Below are 26,064 nucleotides of genomic sequence, written 5' to 3'. Positions count from 1 at the left end.
TGAAAAGATTCTTGAGAGATTCTGAACTCCCAACAAACAATGCCAAATATTTTATATAATTTTTTTTTATTATAAATATCTTGGTGCAAAATCTAAACATTTCTATCGTTGTGCAACATTCTTAATTTACTTTGTTGGCTGTTAAATAAAATCTTGAATATTTTAATTATTTATTTAAACTTGCTATTCAAGTAATTTTTCGTTGCTATATTTGTTTTTCTTTTTTTTTTTTTTTAATTGGAAACTAGGTCGCATAAAGCACATGTATATATTATAATGTGCTACTAATGATCGTGCTGGTGCGATTTGAATTTACATATCTGGAATTAGATTTTGTTTTTTGTTTTTTTTTTATTTTTTTTTTAATAAATAAAGAAAATAGAAGAACATTTAAGTGATTTATCTCTTCACCAGCTTAAGCAACACGACTACGACTTTTATTACTTCTTATGCTAATCTACCATCACATTTTATTGATATCAAATGATTGTGTTTGATGGATCAATCAAATGTGATGATAATGCGCACCCGATTTGAGTGTTTTAGTTGATTTTTTTTCATTTCATTTTGTTTTGTTCGGTTTTTGTTGTCGTCTACTTCTCTTTAAATAAAATAAAAACATAAATTTCTCGAAATAGAAAATAAAATAAAAAAAGGCTTGTATTTTTATATAAAATATTATAATCGGGAATGGTCAAAAAAATTGTTGTAGAATTATATGTTTTTCATTTCTTTTGTTCAGTTCACGAAGATGTATTCATTCTTGAAATTAACCATTTCAATTTGTCTCATCTTAAATGAAATTTAAAAATGATTTCAACAAATTTAGTTAAATTGTTCTGGCAAAACATATGAGATATCGTCCCACGGGTGTCGGTAAAGTCCTTGTTTAAGCCGTTTTTGATCCATGTAGTGACCAATGAAACCGATACTGCGACCCAATACGAACAACGAATTGATTGCGCCAATGTTAATGTACTCTTGAGCTTCCTCACTGTGTAAATGAATAAAACCGACAATTTTAGTTTAAATGATTGTCAATTGAAAAATTCGTATTATACACTGTTTTCGGTGTATGTGAATAAAATTGCACTTACCTAGTGAATGAACCGCAATTTCTTAGCATATCAACAAATGATGTCGCAATAACACCATCAACATTTAAAATAAGATTCGGTTTTTTGCTAGTTGTAATCTTTTCAACTTCTAATGCGTATTCAAGCAATGGCTTGGCTGGGAAGTTTTCCATAACAAATTCTTTGATGATTTTAACACGAACATCTGGATTATTGATTGATTTAACACGATGTCCAATGCCCATGATCAATTGTCCCTTCTTGCGCATTGTATTAACAAAGTCCATTGGATGTTGATTTGAATCGTATGCTTCGGAGAATTGTTTTGCTGCACCATCCAAGGCACCACCGAAACGATCACCAATTGTCAATAAACCGCTTACAACCGATGACACCAAATCTTTGCCAGCACGTGCACAAACAATTGTATTGTGGGCACCAGATACAGCTGGACCGTGATCGGCTGTAACCATCAAACACATTTCGAAGAATTTGCATACATATGGTGGCAATGCACGTTGGAACCACAACAATGAAATGACACCACCGATGCCAACATTTTTGTTGAGCACATCACTGATTGGCATACCGGCATACATGAGCTCTTGTCCACGTTCATCACAAATTGATGTCATGAATGAAGCTGGTTTACGAATTAAACCCAATTCACGTGCCCATGAGTAATCCATTGGGACGGTTGGTGGTGGCACTTCTTCGACTGGAACAATTTGACCAGTGTGAACCAATTCATTGTATACCGAACTGTTCGAAATGAAATTCAAAAGAAAATAAAATAAATTGTGCAATCAATGAATAAATTACACGGTAAAATAATCGAAAAAAAAATCCACTACTTACGCAATCAATTCACCAAGTGTATCGAAGGAGTCTGGTACGTATGCGCCAGCTTCACGTAATCCACGGTTTTTAGCTGTGGCAGTTTCGCGATCTGAATTGGCGCATGAACCAGCATGTCCGAATTGCACTTCCGATGTAAACATACTTGCGCATGTACCGATACACCATGCAACCATTGGTTTTGTGATTCGACCATCTTGAAGAGCGGCGCAGACTTCATATTCTTCGGTGCCACCAACCTCACCCAATAAAACAATCAATTTTGCATCTGGATCGTTTTGGTAGCGCATAATGTGATCCATAAATGTAGTGCCTGGATAACGATCACCACCAATTGCAACACCCTCAAATACACCATCGGTTGCCTTTGAAATAATGTTGTTCAATTCGTTTGACATTCCACCTGAACGTGAAACATAGGCAACGCTACCTGGACGATAAAGTTTTGAGTGTAGAATGTTGTCCAACATACCGCCGGTGTTTCCGATTTTGAAGCAACCTGGCTTCACACCACCAACGGTGGCTGGCCCAATAACGGCAACACCCTTTTGATTGGCTTTTACAATGATTTTACGGGTTAAATTCTCTGGAATACCCTCAGCAATAATAGCAATTGAACGAATTTGTTCAAAATCAAGCACTTCCATTGTACTATCGTATGCTGAACGCAATGATGCAAAGTTAACAACAACATCGACTTCTTTGTGTTTATTAATTGCGTCAGTCATCAATTTGTAAACTGGAATTAAAATTTCCTTGTGTCCCCAGTAGAATTTTTGTTTGTGATCACCAGTGAATGGATAGACCATTGCAACAACTGATGGCTCCGTACGGCTACAAAGGAACAAATATTCATTTAGAAAAATAGTTTAACACGGCGGCCATCCACTTAAGTCGTTCGAAATGTGTTAAACACACACACACCCACACACTTACCGGCAAATAAAATCGAAGTCAAGCATCGATTGAACGGCTCTGGTTTGCATTCCCCATACAATAGCTTTTGTGCTTTTGCTAAATAATTGTTGGTATTTCTTTGAATCGACGGTAGTTGTGGCTGTCGATTGACGACGAACAGCTCCTAAAGAAATATTTGTTGTCAATTTAGGAATCTTTGGACTAACAACACTTGTATCTGTTGCAATTGTATAATTTTTTTTGGTTTGTTTGTTGATTTTTTGTGTGCAGTGATTATTTTGATTTGATTTGATTTGATTGATGTTGGTCGAACAAACACAGAACAAATGGAAATGTTGTCAAATTCGAATGTCGGTATCGTGGAAATGTTTGTGGATGAGTGTAAATGTTTAATTTTCGTGATTCGATTTGGTTTTTTGTTTTGTTTTTGAAAATTTCGAATGTCGTTAAAACGGGACCATAGATGATTTGCATGTATATAAAACATATAAAAAAGGGAACAAAAACATAAAAAAAGAACACATTACAATTGTTTTTTTGATTAGAATACACAATGATGAAATGGAAAAATAAATAATGATGAATATGTTTGACATACAATCTAAAAAACAAATAGTTTTTAAAATGTAGGATGAAAATGATGATTAATTTATGTGTAACACATTTTATATGTTTCCAAAATCGGCATGTACTCAATCCGCAATTACAACACTTATTAATTAAGAAAGTGCAAAATTTCACATATACATGTATTATGCATTGCAAATGTTAGCAGTTAAAATCGAGTGGAATTATCAGAAGATTTATGGAGGACAAAAAAACACATTTAAATGAATATTTAAGCATCCTTCAAATGGTACCTAGTTTTTTCGGAGTGGATAAGATAGCATTAGCTGCGTTGGCCAAATTGCTGAATACACCACCAACGACTGCAGTAAGACCTATCGATTAAATAGATTAAATTACATGGAAAAGAGAAAATGCTTCAAATGTCATTGTTACATTAATATGACATTGCAAAGATCAGAACATCGACGAACGAAAATTAAATAAATTTGAAGAAAATAAAAATTAAGAATCAAATGTGCGATAAATAGTGCATAAATAAACGATAAAGAGTACAAACATATTTAGTATATTTTTTCAGTTTTGGAAATGAAGTTTTGTGTAATAAAATGTGCACGAACACAATATAGTCAATCATGATTTTCAAACATGGTGCATTTTACAAACACAATGATAAATGCTTGCATTCATTAAATGATTACAAAAGGTGTATATTTTATTGGTCGATTAATAGTTGATCACTTGTGTGTGTGTGTGTGTGTGTTGTTCATACCTGAATTTTCAGCGAGTGTTGTTTTTGCTGCACCTTGTTGTTGTTCACCACCTGGTAATAAGAAATTGGCGGTGGTAGTTTCACCACCGGTGGTTTGTGGAATTTGACGTTTTCCAAGTGCCATACCGCAAATGGCTGTCATATGGGTTTCTGGTCCAAAAACGTGCAATGGAATGCCCAATGTGCTACCGTATTCACGCATTTTGCGTAAACCTTCTTGGTAATTTGGACCAGCACGACGTACATAGATTGATACATTGTGCTCCTTTAATTTTGGTTGGAATTCACGGAGTGCAGTGATGATTCCTTTGAATGTTGCAGCAACATTGGTGAAATTGGCAATACCACCACCAGTAATCAATACCTTGCCCAATGGATGCTTTGGTGACGATGTCATCAATGTCAAAATGGTTTTTGCATACTCATATGTTTGTTGTTCAGATGGTGCGCCACTGTATTCACCATAGTTGGCCAATTCAGATGCGCCACCCAAATCACAAATTGTATCCGAATAGATAACACTAGCACCGCCACCGGCAACCATTGTCCAAATACGGCCGTTACGATTTAAAATTGTTAATTTCAATGATGCACCACTCTTTGCATCTAAATCGGCAATGTAAGCTTCTTCTGGATACGCATCACGTCCGAATGGTGGTGGATAATCAATATCACCCCATTTTGGTCGGCAAATAAAATCGGCAGTTGAGTCCAATTTTGCGGCCAAATCCAAAACATAAATTGAATCTTTTGTAACAACCAATGGATTGATTTCCAAATAGGTGAAATATAAATCAACATATGACTTGTACAAGGCATACACGAAGTTTGCAACGCGTTCCTATTTATTGCGTGGCAAGATAAAGAGAAAATAAATTTGAAATTGTTCGGATGCAAAGATGTGATTTGATTTTTTGCTATTTACTTTTTTATCAGCTGCCAAATGGGTGAGCAATTGCTTTTTAATATCGTCAGCGGTCACAGTTTTGTCAACTGGAACGTCCAATTTCAATGCTTTGGCATCAACATCACCGATATCAACACCACCTTGATGGTAGAACAAAATTGTGTCAGCATTTCTGTGCGAATAAATGCAAACATAGGCTTCTTCGTCCTGCAAACGGAAAATCAATACGAATTTCGATTAAAAATTGGTGAACATATGGTATTTTCGTTGACAATGTTACCTCTTTGTGCGGAACGAATGGTTCAATGATGAAGGTTCTTAGCTTGCCGACGGCGTTGCCAATTTTTTGATCTTTTCCCATGCGAGCATTGACCCATTCTTTGACTTCGGCAAATTTTTTATTTACAGCAATTAATCCAAGTTTACCTCTTCGTTTAATCAATTGGTCTGGCTTTACAACTAATGGCTACAAATGTTCAAAACAAACCATTATAAATCCAGTGTTAACAAGCACACAAGCACATGTGCCAATTAGCCAATTACCAAAATAAAAAAAGAAACAAGTCATGACAACGTGTTTCAACAATGAGTTAACATAGTTTGCAGCGCGCACATAATATATGTCTGTGTCACGATTCACGAATTGTGTCGTCAATTACTAAATAAATCATGTGTGGTGTTTTTTTCTTCTAAACCAAATAGAATCGTTTCCATCAAATCGAGAGGAATATTTATTCGCTGAGTGAAGGGAACGATGGCTAAATGATTAATATAAATTGACTTCTTGAAGTAGTTCAATGAAGTAATTGAATTGCTTTTACATTGCATTTATTGTTTATCGCGTGTGTAACAGTCCAACGGGAAATAAAATGACTTTTTAAATTATACATTTTCAATTAAATAGATTACCAGTCAGGTTAGTAATAATTTGTCGTGCGTATTCAAACTCAAGGTCATTGGAATAGTATAATAGTATAGCATCATGCGGTTTTATTGCACATTGTGTGTTTATATTTCAATTAATGACAATGCGCATGTCTTAACGATCAAGCACTTTGTTTTTACAACAATTGTAAATATGTCGCTTGAATCCACCACAACGAATGAGTGACTGTTTCTTTTTTACTTTCATTGGTAACGGCTATTTTCGTACAAAACTTCTGAATATTTTCAAAAGAAAAAAAAACCATTTCGAAAATTACTTACAGTAGTTTCTAACCATGGATGAGTTGTTCGCAAATGATCCCAGTTTGTCTCACTAGTTACAGTGGCAAATTGACATTTCGCCGCTCCGGAGCTGCTATCCAATAAACGATTGAGGATATCTTTTCCTGTGGCTTCACGAATAGCTTTGGCTGACATTTTGTCTCACTTTTTGTTTTTTCTTATCTTTCTATGATATGTTGTTTTTGTTCCTATTATGAATTAAAAATGAACCAAAATAAATAATACAGAAATTAAGAAAAAAGTTGCTTGGAATGAACTGAAACCGATCATCGATTACAATGAGCTATTAATCAAATGATTTGACTACGCTGAAGGTATAATGTGTTATGATGCATGTCGAGCCTCTTTGTCTCTCTTTCTATATCACTTTCTGATCGATTTTGGTTACTTTTTTTCTTTCCTCTTTCGAAATTCACTCTTAACACATACACGCATAATGCAGATAGTATTACGAAAACTTTCACTAAAATTCCTCGATAATGGGCAAAGTCGACTAACAAATAACGTACAAATGAACTTCAAACTCATATATGCACATATCGAATCAAAAAAGAAAAAGATTGAAAATATACCTAAATCACACATGCATACAAGCCAATACCCATTAATATTTTACTGATTTAATATCAGTGCAAAGTACAAGACAAATACTGAAAAACCAAAGTAGTTAACTGGCATGTGAAGTAAATTGTTACTTAATAATTTCCTTATTTCGCATGGAAACAACCATTGTTTTTTATTTTATTTTTTTTGTTTTCATTTCATCAATTTCATTTTCTTAACTACATATCAAGTTTTAGCATAATTAAATGCATTTACTAATTGCAACGAACGTTCAAGACAACGATAATGAATTTATTTTGGGTCGTGCATACCACATACCATTATTGAGGTAGCCGAAAAACGGGTGATCAATCCATGTTGAGAGTTTGGTAATATTTCTAATGAATGGGTTATCTAATGATGGAGAAAGTTTTCTCGAATTCAGAGAAAGTTCTTGATCAAAGGCCCTGAATGCGTGACGTTGACACATACAAATTTATTGAATACTTAATGTGACGCATTCGTTATTATACATATACACATGTGTGTTGGAAAAATAAAGTGTGCATATTAACTCATCTGATCATCTTCCCGATCATCATTTCATTCGGTGAAAGTATTGACATAGCACAACTCTCACTTTAAGGTCTATGAAATGATACAATGTAAATCGTACAGATTTCTTGGTGTGTCAATGAAATCGAATAATCCGTTTTATTTTTCTACACAACTCTACTGTTTTTATAACACTTTGCTCATTTTTTTTTCTTCTTCTTCTCAATTTCAACAGATTATGAGTTGTTGACGGAATGTTTTTTTTGCTTTGCCACTTTTGGTCGTAAAGTCACTTTGATGTGTATTTCAATGAGATAGCGATTATATTTATCAATTTCAGTTAACATACTCAATCAACCTGATCGATCGTGCCATGCACGCTCTTCAATTATTAAATTATGTAATGTTGCAAAAACAACAACAAAAATGCTTTCACGATTACATTTATTACAGGTCATTTGCGATCGCGTCCCACAATGTATAAACGAAGGGCAACAAAATGTTGTCGGAAATGAATTCGGATACAGTGCACGTGTAACGCAAAATCGTATAGATAAGATTGCAAAGCAAAAAAATGAAAACCTAAGAAACGAAATTATATGGGTGCACGCATAAAAAAATATGCGTGATCGACCCCAAATGAATGACTTGATAGATTTTTTATTTTCCATCAAATTTTGTTTACGTAATTTACAACTGATATGTGCGTAATGGATTCATAAACGTAATTAGCAATAACATATCATGTACTCAACTCCAAATTTTTTAAGTGTCAACCGAACAACTGACGAAGTTATTGTGTTTTTGTACATTTCCAAGTGACCAAAATAAACATTAAATAGATAATTGCCACAATCAATTTGTTGTTGAATATCATTTTACTATCTTTTCATGGATAAATTGATTAAATTTGTTTTAAAATGTTATGATCATTATGCAGAGAATTAAAAAAACCGGTTTTCTTTTCAAAAATATAAAAATAAAAAACAAACGAAAGTGTTTGCTCTAAGGTGAACATTTGGATTTTTTTTACTACTATAACCATAAAACGACTCAAAAATTTATGTATTTTCAGTTTGAAATATTACTTTCACTTCACCGAGAAAAAAAACGATACATAAGCAGAAACAAAAAGAACTCAAAACAACCAAATTGAATGGTCACAAGCGGCGGCTTCAATGCAACAATTCACAGCTTTTATGAAATCAAACAATTTTTTACAGATATTTTACGGGAACTTGAGCTTTCTTTTTATCAAACAAAATTTATGAGAATATTTTCACCATAAACTGGAATCCGTTGTAATTTTGTAAATTTGGTCACATTTAACAATTATCTATACAACTATTATTATATTCCAGAATCAATTAGAATATATCAACAATGCAATTTTCGAAATGTCTCACTCTTTTCGGTGTGTGTATGTGTGTTTTTTTTACTCTTGTTCGTTGAGATTTAACGTATCTTTATAATCACCACCAATAACAACAGTAACAGAATACAGTTTACTTCTTGCATCTATTGATCGTTAATTAGTTTTCTTAATGTATTTAATTCGAATTGCTTGCATGGCATCGAGACAACACATAGAAGTACAAACATTTTCACGAATAAATCAATTATGAATTTGAATTGAAAACAATGCGATTGGAGTCGAAAAAAAATAATTCAATTTAAAATTTACAATTTACAGTTGAATAAAAATGAAAGGGGAAGGTAAAACGAAAACGAAACAAAATAACAAGCAATATCAAATGTACGAAGAAAAAAAAAAGAAAGAAGAATTTAATAGTGGGTCCGAGTTTCTTACAGTGTAAAAATTGTATTTAAACAAGCGGGCTGACGACGGACAAACACCAAAGAAAAAAATTGAAAACTTCGAAACGGTCGAAGCAACAAACAAACAACAACTGAATTTATAATATTCCTAGCGCTGACCTATTCGGCTCGGTATCAACGTTCTTGAACATGAGTAAGCGATCGTTCGGCCGATCATACGATGATAACGTTGTACACGCATACACGTATTGGATAGCAAAACCATGCACCCATACACACGCATCATCGACGTGCAAATTTACAGTGCCAACAACAGATAGGCTGTGAATTGTTTAGCTGTCGTATGCAGAAGACAATCTTAAAGTGACATGCGCGCTAATTTCAATTCAGTTTCAGTTAAATTATGACTGACTGGTCATAATTATAGTACTACGATTTAACCCTCTAGTGCATAGCCCTGCCTTTAGGCATGGTGTATAAATTATTGTCTAAAATATATAATTAAAAAAAAAAGATTTTATTTATGAATTAAAATACATTCAGTAGGGTTCAGGCTTTCATTTTCCAGTCATTTGACAACTGGATGTAAATCGGTTGTTTAATTATAAACACGGTTGTACTCGAAAACAGAAATTTGACAAAAAAATTATCATTTTCTTTGTTTATAGCAGTTTTACTGCAGTTTAAACAATGGTTTTGATTGTTCTCGAATTTTGTCAATAGCATTTTTTGAGAAAACCATGCGATTTTTTTGAATTCGATTATTTTTTTAAGGAATTATAAACCAAAACAATCATGGAAAAATAAGTCTCTTGTCGAAAAGAATTAATGCATTAGAGGGTTAAAAAAAATAACAACACCACCATATAATGTTTAAAGGTTGTGATTCCATAAATTTGTGAAGTAGTATGCGCGAATTTGTGTGCATGTTTGAACATACACACACACGCATGCACATATTTGATTTGTACCGTCGTATATGTTATCACATGTCCATTTCTCTTGTAATGTTTAAATTATTATCTGAGAATAAACAACGCAAAGCGTGCGAATACGTAAAGGAATCTTTCCATTTGACATTTCACTCTTTTTCTTATGTTCTTTCAACTGATATATTCAATGACCGACACCGGTTTTTGTTGTTGTGCATACGTGTACTTGATGTGTACTGCGTGTGGTTCTCTTTATGCCTTTATTCTCCTTATTTCTCATTACAACCACTTAATTGGTTTGAATGGCTTTTGGTCAGGCAATTCAACTCTTGTGTATTTGTGTTCGTTTCAATTGTGTGCGGCTGATGTGATTTGCAGGGCCGCATGATACATGTGTGTGACATTGAAATGATGTGCTTGATTAAAAGAAACCCGATTTTTTAAGGAGAACAAACTGATCTGTATACATGATGACTTGATATGCAATATACAGTCAGGAAGAAAATGAAAGATATTTAATTGTTATCAAATGTTAAAACCATTCGAATTTGAGCACATTGAGTAAAAAGTTTTGAGAAAAGTGGAATAAACAATATTGGAAATGAGCTTGTCCAACACTCACTAAATTTTAATCTCAGGGAGAAAAATAATACCTCATCCATTATAAGATATCATCTAATTAACGATGAAGATTATATGTAATAATAGTAAACCATACTTAGATTTTCAAAATGATATCAGTTTACAATCAATAGCATACCAACAATTGAAGAATTCATTCCGTAATTAATTGAAATTGAAAGTTGAATTCTTTTTGATCTTTTTTATATCTCAAAAAAAATAAATCCCTTGAGTAAATTCAATACTCAATACATAATCTTAGTCCGAGAAATCGATCAAATAATTAAATGTATATCTTTGAAAAATCCGTACAGGATGCAAAGCTATTTACAAATAACCAATAATTTTCCGATAATATTTCGAGATTGATCTGTATAAAGTAAACCACAGTTATGTAAATGCAAAAAATTTGATTATATGATCAGTGATGATTTGATGATGGAATTTGTCTTTTTTGTCTTTGGTCAAGCGAATGCCCTTGTTAGAAGGAGACAACTTTTCCGTATTCTGTAACGGGTGTGTGTATTCAGTGATAACAAATTTACTGATTACCCATTGAACAAATTGACGTGTTTAATGACATAACAGCATGATGCGATTTTAAATGACTTTTATCAACCTTGTCATCAAAATGTTCTTGTGAGAGTCGTAAGATTAAATTCAGGTCAGTTTTTCGCAAAAGAATGGAATCAAATATTATCAATTATAAAAACGAATTAAATTTTCGTGACCAAAGTCACGGAGATTTATAGTTTTGCATTGTGTTATAGTTGCATTTCAATCGATATTGTCTGCCGTATGGCGTATATACACAACGTTATGAATTTTAATGCGTCAATGACCCCTTGCAGCACATGTAAACACACGCTTGCAGTCTTGTGCACCGATTTCGACACAATTAACAAAATGCCATATTTTAAGCACATTTCCGTTTCGATTTAATGTCGATATTTTTACGGTTCTATTTTCTTTTTAAATCAAAACCGTGTGTGTGTACCATGAATATCGGTCATCTTAGTCCAAAATAGTAGTAAAATGTAGGACAACTATTTTTAGTTTATTTGGACAAAATATTCAAATGAACTTTCATCCGTGTAGATAAATGCGATAAGATAATTCTCTTTAAATCTCCGAGAATAGACTTTAATGTATGCCGTAAACATTGAACAGTATATTCAGAACCGATCCATGTCGAATTTAATGATTCTCAGCTAAGTGCGGTTATCATTGGCTTGTAATAGACAATGGCCTTGCTGAACTTCGATCTAACAAAAGAATAGAATGTAAAATAAAAAGTACAACAATGTGTAGCGACTTTAAAGCCAAACCACTTAGATGTATATTCCACATAGTATACACTATTCAATTTTTTTTGTTCGTTCTGTTGTTTCATTTTGTATTTGTTTCCTTATTGTTTGGCATCGCGATGATGGTACAATGTTAGTAAGGCAATGGCATTTTAACCGATTTATTCTCGTTCTTATTCGCGTAAGTTTGCATTTAAATCCGAGTTTTTTTTTCGTTCGTTTCGTTTGTTTTCTTCGTACATTTATCGGATCAAGGATAAACACAATTGAATGTTGAATTTTCGATTAGAATCGAAGTATATATTCCATTGCGACAAATTGGCGTTGTTAATGAGGCTATTCGTCTTGAATACATATGGTATTTAGCTCAATACCATTGGGCTTCGATTTACTAATTAACAATATATTACATACATCGTTACTAGTTTAGCCCAAAAGGTTTCATTTACTTTGTTCCGTTTGGTCATTGTGGCTTCTTTGGTTGCATTAGAATAAATTTCAGCCGGTTTTCAATCATATACATACACACACACAAACACTCGCACAACACATTTGTATAACAAATGAACTTGATTAATTCGATGAAAAAAAGTCAATTCGATTGTAAGTCTTCGGCGCCAAAAAAAAAAAACATTTGATTCCATTAAGAATATTTCTATAGTCGAGTCAATTTCATTTTTTGTTTTACTTTCGGAAAATCAATCATTTTGGCTTGTTTTTCTTCGATGAACGAATGTTGGAGTCAAAATCGACAGAACAACACAGAATGACAAAAAAAAACTATAGTTTTTGTGACAGAATGACAAACAAAAATCTCTTTTACAACATAATTGTGTACATTGTGTATTTAATGACGTAAATGAGAGAAAAACCACACCAATATCATGAATAGCGTACACATAAGTTTGATTGTTTTCATTTTAACACCAATGGATTGGAGCCCAGAAGTGGTGCTTGCGTAATCTTTCTTTGAAGTGCTTGAGGCATTGATTTTTCGTCATCATTTTAGTAAAATCAAATCTATTCATTGTTTCATTTCCCGATGTTCCATTCGGAAAACTAAAACCAATTCGTTCCTAGGGCTTTATGTGTCCGTATGTTGCAATCGACTATGATTTATTCCAAATTCTATTTGACACATAATTTAGAGATTATTGTCAGCTTGCTGATTTAAAATGTTGGCATAAAAAGTTGATTCGTAATCAATTCGAGAAGAACAAAAATAAAAACAACACGCATGTTTGCGAATCAATAAAATCCATCAGAAAAAAACAAATGCGACGGAATATCAAAATACATTCAAAAGTGATCTCTGTGCCATCAACATGATTGTAAAAAAAGCCGAATGTTTTGGAAATGCAACAACAACAATAATTGTGTACACAAATGTACAAAATGTAATTGATGTAAAACGTAAAAAAACAAATCATATATTGTGCACAAAAATATTCACTCACTCTCACAGTCAAATTTCCTTTAAAAAAAAACCTATACACAATAAACTCGATTTGCTCTATTCACTTATGTCCACTTATTCTTTTTCGTCTGAAAAAAATCCTCAAAGATTATCATCACTCACGTTTGGTTGCTGTTGTTGTTGTTTTTAGTTATTGTTGTTGTGCTTTTTTATACCATCAACGTTCCCTTTTGTGAAATTTTCAACACGACGCAACGAATACGTGTGAATAACTATTTTACTGCATCATCGTTTGTATCGGTCTGACAGAACGATGGCAGCACAGCGTAACAACCGCTCTTTTTACCTAAGGTTCACACAATATATTAAACGGAAAGTACAATTGACATTCGGCAATGGAGAAACAAAAACTGCGAAAGCAGAAAAGAGAACGTAAAATACTTTATATCGGTTCTCACAAGATATACGAGGATCTCGTTCATTTTCAAGTGTACACAGACTCGAAAAATCACACATCGTTGATATGCATATTGATGTTTCTGGCATTTTCCAATTTTCAGCATCAATGCGGAAAATGGGCACCACTTTATACCACCTTTGTGCACCTCAACAACAAAAAAAACTAAGACATTTATTCATTATTTACTCTTTGGAATCAAAGATTGTGCAATTTTACATTCAATTCGCAAATAAATTATGTAAAAAATACAAAACATAATTGATAACAAAACTGAAAATTGGCAAGCGAAATTGTTTGAATTCCAAAGATTTTTTTTATGTTTTTCTATCACATAGATAGCAAATGACATCATCAAATCATTATATTTGACGAGATAAAAAAACTGAAATTTACTAATTTTAAAGTACGTACTTAGTGTTTGTTGTCAAAACAGAACATTACTTGCCACTATAATTTCAACACAACATTTTTTCTATAGGAAAAAAAAAACAATGCGCGCCAATTAAGTTGAACGCATTTAAACTAAAACTTATCAGCTGTTAACCAATAAAACTTTAATCGATTTTAATTGTCGAATTACGATCTAATACTCATTTTATTTGTCAAAGTTAAGTTTGCTTAATAAAATACCGGTTAAAAATCATTTTCTTTTTATTTGTGCGGTGAAATATGCATAATTTTCGTGTACCACCGTCACCAACATGGTATGTACCACCGGTTTGTTCACCAGAAAACGGATTATTGTACATTACCGGTAATCATACATCAATCGCTTATATTCCGCCTGTAAAAAACAATGATTCAACCAAATCCAAAGCGACGGATGCACAAAATGTTCAAAACATACAAATTATACAAACCCACAATCAGTTAGTATTATTTTTTATCTCGTAAAATTCAAATTTCGTTTCATTCTTTTTTTGAACATTTTTGTATAATAATTTAAATATTTCCGTTGCAGCTTTAAGTCAATTGACTGTGATCCAAATTGGTCGTCGAGTAAGTGGTTTGTAACAATGAATGAACAAAATTTGATTTGGGTTTGGGATGTGGAAACGAGTAAAGTGTGTCGTGGTCATAAAGCACATGTTGCCGATGGCATTGATCGTCGTGCAAATGCAGACTGTTATATTGGTGGTGCTATGTGCATTTCAAAGAATCGTCAAGTGTTATCGATTGATCACCATGCTTTTGTTCGATACTGTTTAATATCCAATACATATTCCATGTTTCCCGATAATTTTGTTATGAAACGCGGAACAGTCAGCATTCTTAAAACATCACCGTCCAATCAGGACATCATTGCTGTTGGCTACAAAAATGGTTTGATTGTCATTGTAAACTATGCCGGTAAGATATTTATTTCGATTAATTGCATTTCGATTATGACAATTAAACGGCTCAATTGGTAAAAATGTTGTTTTTTCATATAGAAACAACGACGTTGCAAAAGTTAAGAGGTCACGATTCTGAAATCGTTTCGCTACAATGGACCTTAATTAAGGCAAAACCACGAGATAAAATCAAAACGAATGAGATTGCATTTGAAACACCAGAAAAAGCATCTTATAAGAAAGCCGATGCAATGCCGTCTACGTCGAAACAGAAGTTCAATCAAAAAAAGACAGAATCGAAGCAAAAAAATCGCGAACCACCAAAGCCGATTGTAGATGCTGGTGATATGTTTGACATTCATTCCTATGATTATTTGGAAGAGGAATTTGGAACGATTTCAAGTAAAGTGTCGGGTAAAGTTGATGATGCCAATGAAAATCAAAAAGTGGCTAGCCCCAACAATGAACATTTCAATTTTGTCGAAGAATGTCAAACGCTACGTGAAAAAATTCGCGCTGGAAATGACTCCGATTCGGATGAATCGTCCGAATTTAATCGTATGAAAAATCAATCAGCCGTTAATATGTCTGATATACAAAAATTTATGGAAACAAAAGGTCCAAATAAAAATGATTCAATTACATTGTCAGACGATTCAGACGAAGCCGTTGGAATTGATGAACTTTCGAATCGCAGCACAATCGGCAGCAGCCACAATACAACTGAAATCGTTGAACTTGAAGAAGTTATCAAAGATTTGAATATCAACGATGATTGCAATGGAATCGTTTATTTGGTGTCTGGTGCACAGGAACAAAATGTTATTATTTGGAACATTGAAACGGGATCGATTTCCGATAAAATTCAATTGAAATGTGAAAAAGGACGCCCCAAAATTCCAAGTATGTTGAATAAACGATGGTCATTGACTATTGGGCTACAACGTAGAGTCATACACATTAACAATTTAAATTAAATTATTTCCAGAACCGAATTGTACAATTGCGTGGATCTCGCCGAATGCTTTTGTTGTAAATGGTCCCGATGGAAAAATTTCGTCATGGAAAACAACAGATGAAAGCAATGACAAGAAGTGAGTTCACAATAGATTTTTTTTCATCTTATTCATTCACTTAAAAGTCGAATGCATCGTTTCAGATTGAAATTTATTTTGAATCGTCACGACTTTCCGGATACGGCTGTGATTAATATTTGCTCAAATTTTGAGTACAAACCAGTTAAATCAACGGTATGGACATTTTCAACGCATTTGAATATCGTTGGTCATTGTTTTGTTGGCGCCGAAACGAGTGAGATTATAGCAAAGTATTCAACACTACCGATTGGTATGTTTTCGATGCGAATTAGTCCGCATGATCCAAACAAGTAAGCTAAATATGCAATGCAGTTTGAGACAATTTTTATTTTATTTCGGTTAAATATTTCCAAGGATTGCAATTGCTGGTAATAATAAACGCATCAATATTTTGGATTTATCAACACTAAAGCACAATAACATCGAAATACATTCGCTAACATCAAAAATACAAGGAAAGGTGATCGCTTTGAGTTGGCATCCAACAAATGAAAATCTATTAAGTTTCAGTACAATTGAAGGACGGGTAAGTATTCGTTAATGCTGCATAGGTGTTGAATGTTGCATTTAAATTGAATTTTGTCAATCAATAGGTTGGTATTTTCAATATAAGCAAGACTACGGCTGCGCCGGAATTGATGAAGAATTTTTGTGGACGAGAGTTGTACGCATTATCATACGATCCAATTGAATGCAACCTATTTGTAACCAACCACGAATCATTGATGATGTTCAACGAAAAGTCAACAAAAGATGACAATCACAATTCAGTTCGGTTTGGGGTTGCGGTTTCATCGGTTAGCGTTAGCCCAAATGGTGTATATGTTGCGACCGGGTTTTCCAATGGTACATTCAAAATTCTATTGAATGGCCAAGATGACAAAACGGTATAAAACAATAATAACTCCAAGACTTTCCATGGAATTCAATAAAATTCGTTAAAAATTCTCAATTTTAAAGGAGCGGTATTCGGAATCGATTTCGAAAAAGTATGTATCAGAATTGTCGTGGTCAACCATCGATCCGAACAAATTGGCTGTGTCAACGAACGATGGCAAAATTTTTATCTACAAAGAAGATGCTGATACATTTAAAAGAACAGGTGAATTGATGGGACATGAGGCCGGAGTCACGTTTGTTAGTTGGAGCGGTCAGTCCGAACACAAATTGGTTTCGGCCAGTTTCGATCATACCGTACGTGTTTGGGACACACAAAAATTGGAATGCATTGCTTGGTTTGAATATGAAAATAAAATGAACTGTGCCAACTTCTTACCAACAGGTAAGTTAATCCATTCGAAAAAAATCCGCTACCGTAGCTACTATATCTTTGTTTCGTTCATTATTTCAGATGAAAACTTTGTAGTATGTTCGGGCCAATCGGAAACAATGCACATTTTCGAAATTGGAAAGCGTCTCGTTGCAGACGTCGGTGCATATAATGGCAAAAAGAACAAGAAGAAACCATTTAATAACGAAGTCAAATGGGGAACCAAGTACCAGAATGAAGCTTCAAAATTGCAATCGCAAGAGAAAAAAAAGTTAAAACAATTAGAAAAGAAAGCATCGGAAAATGTGGAAAAAATCACTGACCAATTGAATGATGTACAATTGGCTCCGCCTACTCCGTCTACTACGTTGAAGGTTAGTCATTCCAATGCGAATACCACCAAACACACAATCAAGTTATTTATCTTTTACTTTAGTTGAATCACACCACCATTTTATATTTGACCAACAAAGAGATCAACAAGAATCCGCTTGATCAATTGCAAAGTTTACTGCAAAAATCAACGAGTTCCGGTGACACCAGTGAAAATGCACAAGAATGTCTTCATGAAAAATTGTTCGGCAATCGTGAAGACGTCATGAAACTTCTGAACGATGAATGTAGGTTTAATATCATCCGATGAAGTTATGAAACGACACTTGATTTTTTTTTTATTTTTAGTGAAAAATCATCGATTTTCAAAAACAAACTCCATTGGTAATTTGCTCATTCCACAAATTCAGTATGACCTGAAAGCCAATATCATCGAGAATATTGAAGGAAAATCTTTAACCGAACAACACGTTTCATTGGCACCGTCCATTTCATATGAGTAAGTGCACCGTGTAATAATAACTCAATGCCATTTCAAATTTGTATTTATTATTTCGATAGATTCTGGAAAAATTGCTCACTAGCATATGCCAATCAATGTGTTGAACAAGGATTCACTTTGCAAGCGATTCCACATCTTTTGGCCATACAACAAGTGAACGAAGCCATTGAAAAATTGTGCGATGCACATTTTTATCGTGAAGCATGGTGCATTGCCAAAATGAATAAAGAGTCGGAAGACAAGATTCTCGATACAATTACCACCAAATGGATTCAACATATGGAGCAATTGGGCAATCTCGAAGGTGCCGCTTTGATGTGTGTATACCATTATCATAGCTCTTAAATGTTCTTGACATCGTTTGTCCTAGATTTTAATTCATCCAATTGAATTTTTATTTCAGTTCATTTTTGTCGGGCAAACGGGAATCGGCATTCAACATACTGAATAAACGAAAATTCAAGACTGCACAGATCGAAGACATACTCGGCCATTTGTCACCAGCTACACCCAATTGATCGAACCAAATCGCCAACATTTTCAACTTTACTCTTGAAGAGCCTAACAATGAACTTACCAAAACGTGATTTAATCACTACTGCTGTCATTCAGTTCAATTTGTCTCATATGTGATTTGAAATCTCAGCTAAAGATAATAAAATAAGCAAAAAAATATCATTTTATCGGCCAAATAAAGTAGCTATTTTACGTAAATCCATTTGATGTGCGTTTTTCTATATTTGAAGAAGCACCTTTACTAGATTCATTCACTAGATTACACTAAAAATTCATCTCAAATGTGAAATGTCTCCATGAGCTGCATAGAGAAAAAAAATAAAAAGATGCAAATTTAACTTTTCACCACCTTTCATGATGTCGATACAAAAAAGAAAAACCATCCAAAATGTTGATTATCAAACGTTATTTATTTCAATCTATTTTAAAGGTGTGTCTTGATTTTTATTGAACAATATTAATATTTCATTGTGAAAATGTACGTAAATATTCGTATATTGTTCCCCTATATTAATCTATTCAGTCCATCGATGTGTACAGTTTGGATTTGTGCACACATAGTACAATCTCATTTCTTCTTCGGCTCGTCGTGTTTGTGCTTGGAAAAAGACAGCCTCTCTATGGCCACATTTTGGACAGGCATGATCTTCTGTACGGGGCAACGTTGGATCTGATATAACGTCTGGCACAATGTGTGTTAATTCACTAGAGAAAAATGCAACAACAAAAACAATCCATCACAATTAAATTCCACCAACTATATTTCACAATTGACAATTTTGTTCAACTTACTCGATTTCGTGCATAATTTTGTTCACATAAATACAATTTGAGTCAGCTTCTTGTTTATAGTCACAATTTCGGCACGCATACAATAGTATTTTATTCTCTTTGTCTTCTTTCGGATACAACATATTATTGCTGAAATGAAATGAAAATGAGTGTATTGTTCGGAAATTCGATGATATTTTGAATTTTGTACAAACCATTCCTGACAGAAACGAATGCCGACAAAACCGGGGCCATCGTCATGTGCATCGTAACCATGAGACATGTTTATTTCACGTTTTCCTTCCCAACGGATGTACAACGACTTAGTAAAACGTTATATTTTCTTTTGAATAAAGTATCAGAATTGCAGTTGCTTCTTTTAATGGGAAACTTAACTGTTTGTCAATTTATAATAATATAATAATAATTATTTATAATGTATAATTAATTTATAATGTATAATAGCTATACCGCATTTGGCTTCAAAACAAGCTGCCAAACAAATGTAATTTACATTGTGTCGGATGACATATGAGAAATTCACCAAACTTGATTCAACTTCACCTCAGTTTCGAAACTCACAGAGTGATGTTGATTGATTAGTTTGGTGAGAAAAAAAAAACATAGTAACACAATATAATGATTAAAATATATAAACAATAAAAAGTGTAAGTAATGGAATCTTCAATAATTGGCATTTGTGAAACTATGTGTCCGCTCAATGAAATTAAATTGTATGTACTGATTTTTGTTCTTCCAAATGAATTCTGGATACATTCCACATATTTGATTTGTCAACAGACGTACGCGAGAAGGGCTATTACATTTTTATGAACGTAAACCATCCAGAACCGGTGAATATATTGTCGATGAATCAAGAGTGGTCAAAGAATTTTCCCGATCGGCAGCCGGTGTTCAATCGCCCAAACCCAATAATTTGAGAACGAAACAATGTCTCAAACGCACTGTAGAATATTTATTGTGGGATATTATAACAGATGATCGGAAACCATTTCATGTTGCGTATGATTTTATTTTCGATCGATTGCGTGCCATTCGTCAAGAAATTGTTATACAAGATTTTGATGAAATAACAACCATTGAACTAATTGAACCAATGATCATGTTCTTGGCATACTCACTGTATAGGTGAATTTTTGAATTTCCGTGTCAAAATCAACAAAATAACACTCAATGATAAATGCTACTATTTGCAGACTAGTCGATGAGCCAATCGAACGATTCGATCCGAAAATATGCCGTCAACATTTGCAAGAGTGTTTGAAGAAGGTGCTAAAGTGTTATGATACATTGGATGAATCAAGTGAGAAGAATCATGGCGATGACGCTGATGTACAAAAGGCTGTAGCTCATAGGGAATTCATTGAATCACTATATTTATTGTTCAACTTGGGCAGTGGCGAATCATTGGCCAGAGCCCTACATACACCATCAAAGTTTAAGTAAATTACTACTGGTTTCTAGAGCTGTTTTTGGCACCGGTGAAATGCTTTCCATTTCCGAAAAAGAGCAGCATATATATTGATTTTCAACTTTTGTATTAAAAGGAATTGCTTTCGAAATCGTTTCAGGAATTCAACATTTAAATGTTCTTTCACCGTTGCTCTATCGTTTTGGACTCGGAATTTCTACAAGTGTCTTTCAAATATTATGAATTTGCCATACATATTGTGTGCAGTGGCTTCGCTGCATGTACAATCAATTAGAAGGTATATTATTATTATTTTTTTTGATCGAAAAGTATGACTTTGCTGACATTTGAATTCCTCTCTTCCAGGGAACTCGTGCAATCTTTCTCTGTCGCTTATCATAATAAATTACTGTCCGTGTCATTAGAATGGTTGAAGAATATTACATTTTTTCATTCAGTTCAAGAATTAATATTGGACTTACGATACTACGGATTGTCGGTTGACACACAAACAAAAACCGTTAACTTTCAACGTGATGCATTTCAAGCATCAAAACCAATTGTAAATGTTTACATTTTATATTTAACTTATGCCAGATTAACGTTTCAAATTTTTCAAATTCAATAGATAAAATCGAGGAGAGAACAATTCGTCGATGTTCAATTGAAATATTCCATTAAAGACATGTTGCTGCTGATCAAAATCTAATGTATATGAATCCACCGAAGACATCCCATCTTTGTTTTTATCAAGAAATAAAAAGCCTTTTGATAAATGAATGATTTTTTTATTGCTTGAAAATTGAAGAGAGTGAAAAAATGTGAAGTTTTTAAAAAACATAAAAATATTCACCACACATGAACACATGTGGTGCCACCTATTTGTGACTGGCACATTCAACACAAACATGCTATGGTTCTATGATTCATTGACATAAAACTAAACTTGAAGTTGTCAATGTTTTTTTTTTGTAAATAATTTCATTTCCAGACGTTTTTAGAAGATTGCGTTTTATTTTGTTTGATTTCGATGAAATTTCACTGAAATTGTGCTTTTTTTTGAATTTTTCAATCTTTTATTCATTCGTCTGCATCTTGATTTTCGTTATTTTCACACAATAAAAACGATACGCCGAAACGCAGAAAAAAAAAGAGATGAGCGGCGAAGACGAAAAAGGTAAGTAGAATATTGTGGTGGTGTGCAATGGGTAAATCAATTATGGCAATGTTATTCATTGCAGTGAGTGTGAATTCACCCAAAAAAGAGGAAAAGAATGCAGATGAAACGGTTCAATTGCAATTGGTCGTCGATTCCGAAGCGAATGCCGAAGCAAATACCGAGCCGAAAGATGGCCCAACAATTACAAAAATGGAAGATGTAATTACCATCGATCCTGAATGCGAAGTATTGGACTTGAATCATGCACGGATCGGAAAAATCGAGCATCTTGAACAAATGGTTAAATTGGAGCGATTATATTTGCGATGGAATTTATTGAAGAAAATCGAAAATTTGGATTCACTCAGTCGACTCGTTGAACTCGAACTGTATGATAATCAAATCACTCAAATTGAAAATTTGGATAATCTCGTCAATCTCGAGTAAGTCAATAAGATTGCATTCATCGCAATTGTATACAAATAAAAAAAAATTAAAATTTTCGGCAGGATATTGGATTTGAGCTTCAATCGAATTACGGAAATTAAAAACTTGGACAAATTGGTGAAACTTGAAAAGTTGTATCTGTGTGCTAACAAGTTATCGAAAATTGAAAATTTGGAAAAGTTGACGAAATTGACAATGCTTGAACTGGGCGATAACCGATTTCGTGTAAGTCAGACAAGAATTTTGAATCGTCCCGTAACATACAACCGCGCTTAAAAACATTTTTCTTTGTTCCATGCGCAACAACAAATGCAGTGAGAACAACATCGAAGTAGCCGCTGCTTCTCCGTTGTGTTAGTCTTGCATTCGATATTGCCAATGGCACAAAGAAGAATGTACGTTAGCGCAAGACTCTGTGTATATTCTTCCATAAGAAAAAAAAATGTTTACAGATTTACTTCAATAAGCGTAGGAATGAGCGCGGTTGAGTTTGTGCATTTATTTTACTCATCATGTGCGATTTGTTATAAAGGTGTATGTTTTTTTTCATCATTATAGGTGATTGAAAACTTGGATACTCTCACCAATTTGACGCAACTATATTTGGGCAAAAATAAAATTAAGAAAATCGAAAATTTGGATAAGTTAGTCAATTTGGAGCTGATATCGTTGCAAGCCAATCGTATTGTCAAACTCGAGAATTTGAATCAATTGGTGAACATGACCGAATTTTATATATCAGAAAATGGAATTGAGAAAATTGAAGGGCTTGAAGCAAACAAATCGTTGGAAACATTCGATATTGCAAAGAATCGTATCACTATCATTGAAAATGTCGATCATTTGGAGAACTTGGAGGAGTTTTGGGTGAGTGTGTTCGACTGATAAAAAATACCGTTTATTTCTAATTTGACTCATATTTTTTTACCATTCAAGGCCAATTCAAATCAAATTTCGGATTGGAAATGTGTGGACAATCTTCGAAACAACAAAAAACTAACAACCGTATACTTGGAACATAATCCAATCGCAAAGGACGTCCAGTACCGCACAAAACTCAAACTTACCTTGCCAAATCTCCGTAAAATTGATGCAACACTTTGCAAATAAATGGTTATCATCTACTGTATAAAATAAGAATAAAAATTTAAGATCATTGAACACCATTGGCGATTTTATTTTGATTTTGAACAATTCTAAAAGAATTGGAGAGAAACCAAATCAAATATCTTGAATGTGATTAATTAAATACTCAAGCCACAATTTTATTCCAGTAAAACATTGTTTTATTTTTTTATTTTATTTCAAAGAATGAGTACACTGAGTCTAATATTTTTGGTAGACAAAATTTAGCATGGCACACTCCACTCACACGCCATTCGTATATAAATCCTATGTCAATGGAGAGTTTCTCTGCTTACTTTGATTGTTATTTTGTCTATCAAAAAAATTAGATTCACTGTATTTTGTTCTTTTTGCATTTATATTAAAAGCTATGTCAACGTTGATGACCGCATTTGAAAGTATCAATCGTGCCTCATTATAAACGATGAGTTCGTTGTACTTCTGGAATGAATTTCCTTCATTCATCAGTCTCCCGGTTATCATTTCCACCCCATCAATGTATTTGATGGCTGGAAATCTGAATTCACTAACGCCATGTACCGATTGACAATCATCAGGAAGAATGTCTATAATATGTGGTTCATAGCAAGGATGAGAGTTACCTAGAGCCACTTCGCAAAGCAATATCAGTCCCATTTTATTGCATAGCAAAAATACATGCCAGTGTCGGCTCTGTCCATGCAAAGTCCTTCAGCCAAAATATTGGAAATTTCGTGATTCGATTCCCCAAAAAACTGAACCCCGCCTAAAGGCAGGGTATGCATTGACAATATGTTTTGTAACAATGAAACTCATTGTTTACAACAAAACATACAATTACCAAAATACATTTGGTACATTTGAATGTTGTGACGACAATAATTTGTGTCTTCAGCGTGTATCCGGAAATGTCAACAGACATATAAAATACTAAAAATTTCTATGAAATTTAGTTCAATGTTGTTTCTTTTTCGTTAATTTCATTTGATTTTTTTTTTTTAATTTCTAATGAAAACCATAAAACAATTCGAATTTGAGTCTATAGAAATCTAATTAATTTTAATAAAAAAACAAAAAGTGTTCTACAATTTGGACCAAATTATTTGGTTCTTATAAGGACATACGCATCCCCCCTGACAATTCAATGGTAGTTCCATTTATGTATGGATTTTGGACAATTGATTGTACAAGATGAGCAAATTCGTCTCCATTACCGTATCTATTTGGGACAGTGACACAATATAGGCCCAATGATTCTTCAAGATGTTTCGGGAAATAGTTATTCATTGGACTTCTTATGAAACCCGGTGAGATTGTGACAACACGAATGCCTGTACGAGCAAAGTCTTCTGCTAATGGCTTTGTCATACTGTGAATAGCTCCAGACGCGGCTGCAATTGATGTTTGGCCCATTATTCCATTGAATGCTTCCACACCTGAAGTATTGATGATGACACCGCGAAGACCGCCTTCATCTGGCTGATTGTTAGCAAACAATTGAGCAGTTAAGCGAATCACATTGATAGTTCCACCTACATTTGTCTTGAGAAAAACATCGAAATAATAAATTAAATTCATCTCTCGGAAATTGTATATCATTTTATCACTTATTCAACGTACCATTAAAACGTCTTCAAAGTCTTTCAACATTTTTGGTAGGTCAAGGTTGAAATTATATGTAAGATGGGCATCACTCACACCAGCACAATTCACCAGTACATCAAGTTTGCCATATTTTTTAGATATTTCATCTGCGAGATTTTCAATATCCCTTTCTGACATTACATCAGCCGGAATGAACTGTACATTTTCTCCAATTTCTTTAGCTACCTGTTCACCTTTTGATGTTGGCAAATCACAAATTATCACTTGTGAACCTTTCTTCACAAATCGATTAACTGTGGCACGGCCGAGACCGGACGCTCCACCAGTTACTAACGTTACAAGATTCTAGAAAAGAAAACAAAAAAATCGTTTATATATATTTAATATTTTTGATTAATTTTTATTTCTTCTGACATACCTTGAACATTTTTCAATCGAATGCCGTCAAATTATTCAATTTATTTTTGAAATATATTACGAAAAACTTGATCTTTTGGTGTAATCAAAACGATTTTAGGTTAGTTTCGGCATCACGCATTTGACATCTGTCAGCAC

The 26,064-nt window shown here is 33.6% G+C and overlaps 6 protein-coding genes across 9 annotated transcripts; 3 read left to right on the top strand and 3 right to left on the bottom strand.

The window, feature by feature from the left end:
- Positions 1-642: 642 nt before the first annotated feature.
- Positions 643-13,769, bottom strand: LOC116352200 (ATP-citrate synthase). Of its 3 annotated transcripts, none has more exons than XM_031784604.1 (9): positions 13,642-13,769; positions 6,305-6,513; positions 5,379-5,564; positions 5,117-5,305; positions 4,192-5,032; positions 2,871-3,069; positions 1,935-2,768; positions 1,098-1,838; positions 643-994 (listed from the first exon to the last, which is right to left on the bottom strand). In XM_031784604.1, the coding sequence occupies exons 2-9, from the start codon at positions 6,458-6,460 to the stop codon at positions 826-828; spliced, it is 3,315 nt and encodes a 1,104-aa protein (XP_031640464.1). In that variant the 5' UTR covers positions 6,461-6,513; positions 13,642-13,769; the 3' UTR covers positions 643-825. The 3 variants fall into 3 exon arrangements, with proteins under 3 accessions (XP_031640464.1, XP_031640463.1, XP_031640465.1); XM_031784603.1 differs by lacking the exon at positions 13,642-13,769 and adding an exon at positions 9,234-9,347; XM_031784605.1 differs by lacking the exon at positions 13,642-13,769 and adding an exon at positions 9,234-9,347 and having other exon boundaries at positions 2,871-3,015.
- Positions 13,770-14,432: 663 nt separating this feature from the next.
- LOC116352199 (protein rigor mortis) lies at positions 14,433-19,193 on the top strand. The gene is made up of 13 exons (XM_031784602.1): positions 14,433-14,808; positions 14,901-15,289; positions 15,373-16,176; positions 16,262-16,367; positions 16,433-16,660; positions 16,725-16,896; positions 16,964-17,257; positions 17,331-17,652; positions 17,722-18,014; positions 18,077-18,260; positions 18,322-18,472; positions 18,535-18,792; positions 18,879-19,193. Exons 1-13 carry the CDS (start codon positions 14,609-14,611, stop codon positions 18,991-18,993), a joined length of 3,516 nt encoding a protein of 1,171 aa, XP_031640462.1. The 5' UTR covers positions 14,433-14,608; the 3' UTR covers positions 18,994-19,193.
- Positions 19,194-19,380: 187 nt separating this feature from the next.
- LOC116352289 (DNA-directed RNA polymerase II subunit RPB9) lies at positions 19,381-20,308 on the bottom strand. Of its 2 annotated transcripts, XM_031784773.1 has the most exons (4): positions 20,234-20,308; positions 19,978-20,157; positions 19,784-19,912; positions 19,381-19,696 (listed from the first exon to the last, which is right to left on the bottom strand). In XM_031784773.1, exons 2-4 carry the CDS (start codon positions 20,043-20,045, stop codon positions 19,507-19,509), a joined length of 387 nt encoding a protein of 128 aa, XP_031640633.1. In that variant the 5' UTR covers positions 20,046-20,157; positions 20,234-20,308; the 3' UTR covers positions 19,381-19,506. The 2 variants fall into 2 exon arrangements, with proteins under 2 accessions (XP_031640633.1, XP_031640632.1); XM_031784772.1 differs by having other exon boundaries at positions 19,978-20,251.
- Positions 20,309-20,333: 25 nt separating this feature from the next.
- LOC116352288 (germinal-center associated nuclear protein) lies at positions 20,334-21,970 on the top strand. The gene is made up of 6 exons (XM_031784771.1): positions 20,334-20,496; positions 20,564-20,911; positions 20,980-21,225; positions 21,355-21,492; positions 21,561-21,756; positions 21,823-21,970. Exons 1-6 carry the CDS (start codon positions 20,438-20,440, stop codon positions 21,901-21,903), a joined length of 1,068 nt encoding a protein of 355 aa, XP_031640631.1. The 5' UTR covers positions 20,334-20,437; the 3' UTR covers positions 21,904-21,970.
- A 282-nt stretch (positions 21,971-22,252) lies between these two features.
- LOC116352595 (protein phosphatase 1 regulatory subunit 7) lies at positions 22,253-23,963 on the top strand. The gene is made up of 5 exons (XM_031785314.1): positions 22,253-22,371; positions 22,436-22,796; positions 22,863-23,025; positions 23,359-23,667; positions 23,737-23,963. Exons 1-5 carry the CDS (start codon positions 22,350-22,352, stop codon positions 23,908-23,910), a joined length of 1,029 nt encoding a protein of 342 aa, XP_031641174.1. The 5' UTR covers positions 22,253-22,349; the 3' UTR covers positions 23,911-23,963.
- A 967-nt stretch (positions 23,964-24,930) lies between these two features.
- Positions 24,931-26,062, bottom strand: LOC116352597 (3-hydroxyacyl-CoA dehydrogenase type-2-like). The gene is made up of 3 exons (XM_031785315.1): positions 25,928-26,062; positions 25,525-25,854; positions 24,931-25,446 (listed from the first exon to the last, which is right to left on the bottom strand). Exons 1-3 carry the CDS (start codon positions 25,934-25,936, stop codon positions 25,015-25,017), a joined length of 771 nt encoding a protein of 256 aa, XP_031641175.1. The 5' UTR covers positions 25,937-26,062; the 3' UTR covers positions 24,931-25,014.
- Positions 26,063-26,064: the final 2 nt, after the last annotated feature.

This window comes from Contarinia nasturtii, unplaced genomic scaffold (genome assembly GCF_009176525.2).
Source record: "Contarinia nasturtii isolate CC-2019 unplaced genomic scaffold, AAFC_CNas_1.1 Cnas_scaffold_187, whole genome shotgun sequence".
NCBI lineage: Eukaryota > Metazoa > Arthropoda > Insecta > Diptera > Cecidomyiidae > Contarinia > Contarinia nasturtii.
This window is presented reverse-complemented; position numbering and strand designations above follow the sequence as displayed.

Bases quoted from the DNA above. Each gene is read 5' to 3' on its own strand.
- LOC116352597 (XM_031785315.1), bottom strand. The intron at 25,447-25,524 runs GTACGTTGAATA...GTTTTTCTCAAG, and splicing joins ACTTTGAAGACGTTTTAATG to ACAAATGTAGGTGGAACTAT.
- LOC116352595 (XM_031785314.1), top strand. From the start codon at position 22,350: ATGAGCGGCGAAGACGAAAAAG. The intron at 22,372-22,435 runs GTAAGTAGAATA...TATTCATTGCAG, and splicing joins GAGCGGCGAAGACGAAAAAG to TGAGTGTGAATTCACCCAAA. The intron at 22,797-22,862 runs GTAAGTCAATAA...AATTTTCGGCAG, and splicing joins GATAATCTCGTCAATCTCGA to GATATTGGATTTGAGCTTCA.
- LOC116352199 (XM_031784602.1), top strand. From the start codon at position 14,609: ATGCATAATTTTCGTGTACCACCGTCACCAACATGGTATGTACCACCG. The intron at 16,177-16,261 runs GTATGTTGAATA...AATTATTTCCAG, and splicing joins AGGACGCCCCAAAATTCCAA to AACCGAATTGTACAATTGCG. The intron at 16,661-16,724 runs GTAAGCTAAATA...AATATTTCCAAG, and splicing joins AGTCCGCATGATCCAAACAA to GATTGCAATTGCTGGTAATA.
- LOC116352200 (XM_031784604.1), bottom strand. From the start codon at position 6,460: ATGTCAGCCAAAGCTATTCGTGAAGCCACAGGAAAAGATATCCTCAAT. The intron at 2,769-2,870 runs GTAAGTGTGTGG...GTTCCTTTGTAG, and splicing joins GACTTCGATTTTATTTGCCG to CCGTACGGAGCCATCAGTTG. The intron at 1,839-1,934 runs GTAAGTAGTGGA...CATTTCGAACAG, and splicing joins ACACTTGGTGAATTGATTGC to TTCGGTATACAATGAATTGG.
- LOC116352288 (XM_031784771.1), top strand. From the start codon at position 20,438: ATGGAATCTTCAATAATTGGCATTTGTGAAACTATGTGTCCGCTCAAT. The intron at 21,493-21,560 runs GTATATTATTAT...CCTCTCTTCCAG, and splicing joins CATGTACAATCAATTAGAAG to GGAACTCGTGCAATCTTTCT. The intron at 21,757-21,822 runs GTAAATGTTTAC...CAAATTCAATAG, and splicing joins TTCAAGCATCAAAACCAATT to ATAAAATCGAGGAGAGAACA.
- LOC116352289 (XM_031784773.1), bottom strand. From the start codon at position 20,045: ATGTCTCATGGTTACGATGCACATGACGATGGCCCCGGTTTTGTCGGC. The intron at 19,913-19,977 runs GTTTGTACAAAA...ATTTCATTTCAG, and splicing joins ATTCGTTTCTGTCAGGAATG to CAATAATATGTTGTATCCGA. The intron at 19,697-19,783 runs GTAAGTTGAACA...ATTTTTCTCTAG, and splicing joins AAAATTATGCACGAAATCGA to TGAATTAACACACATTGTGC.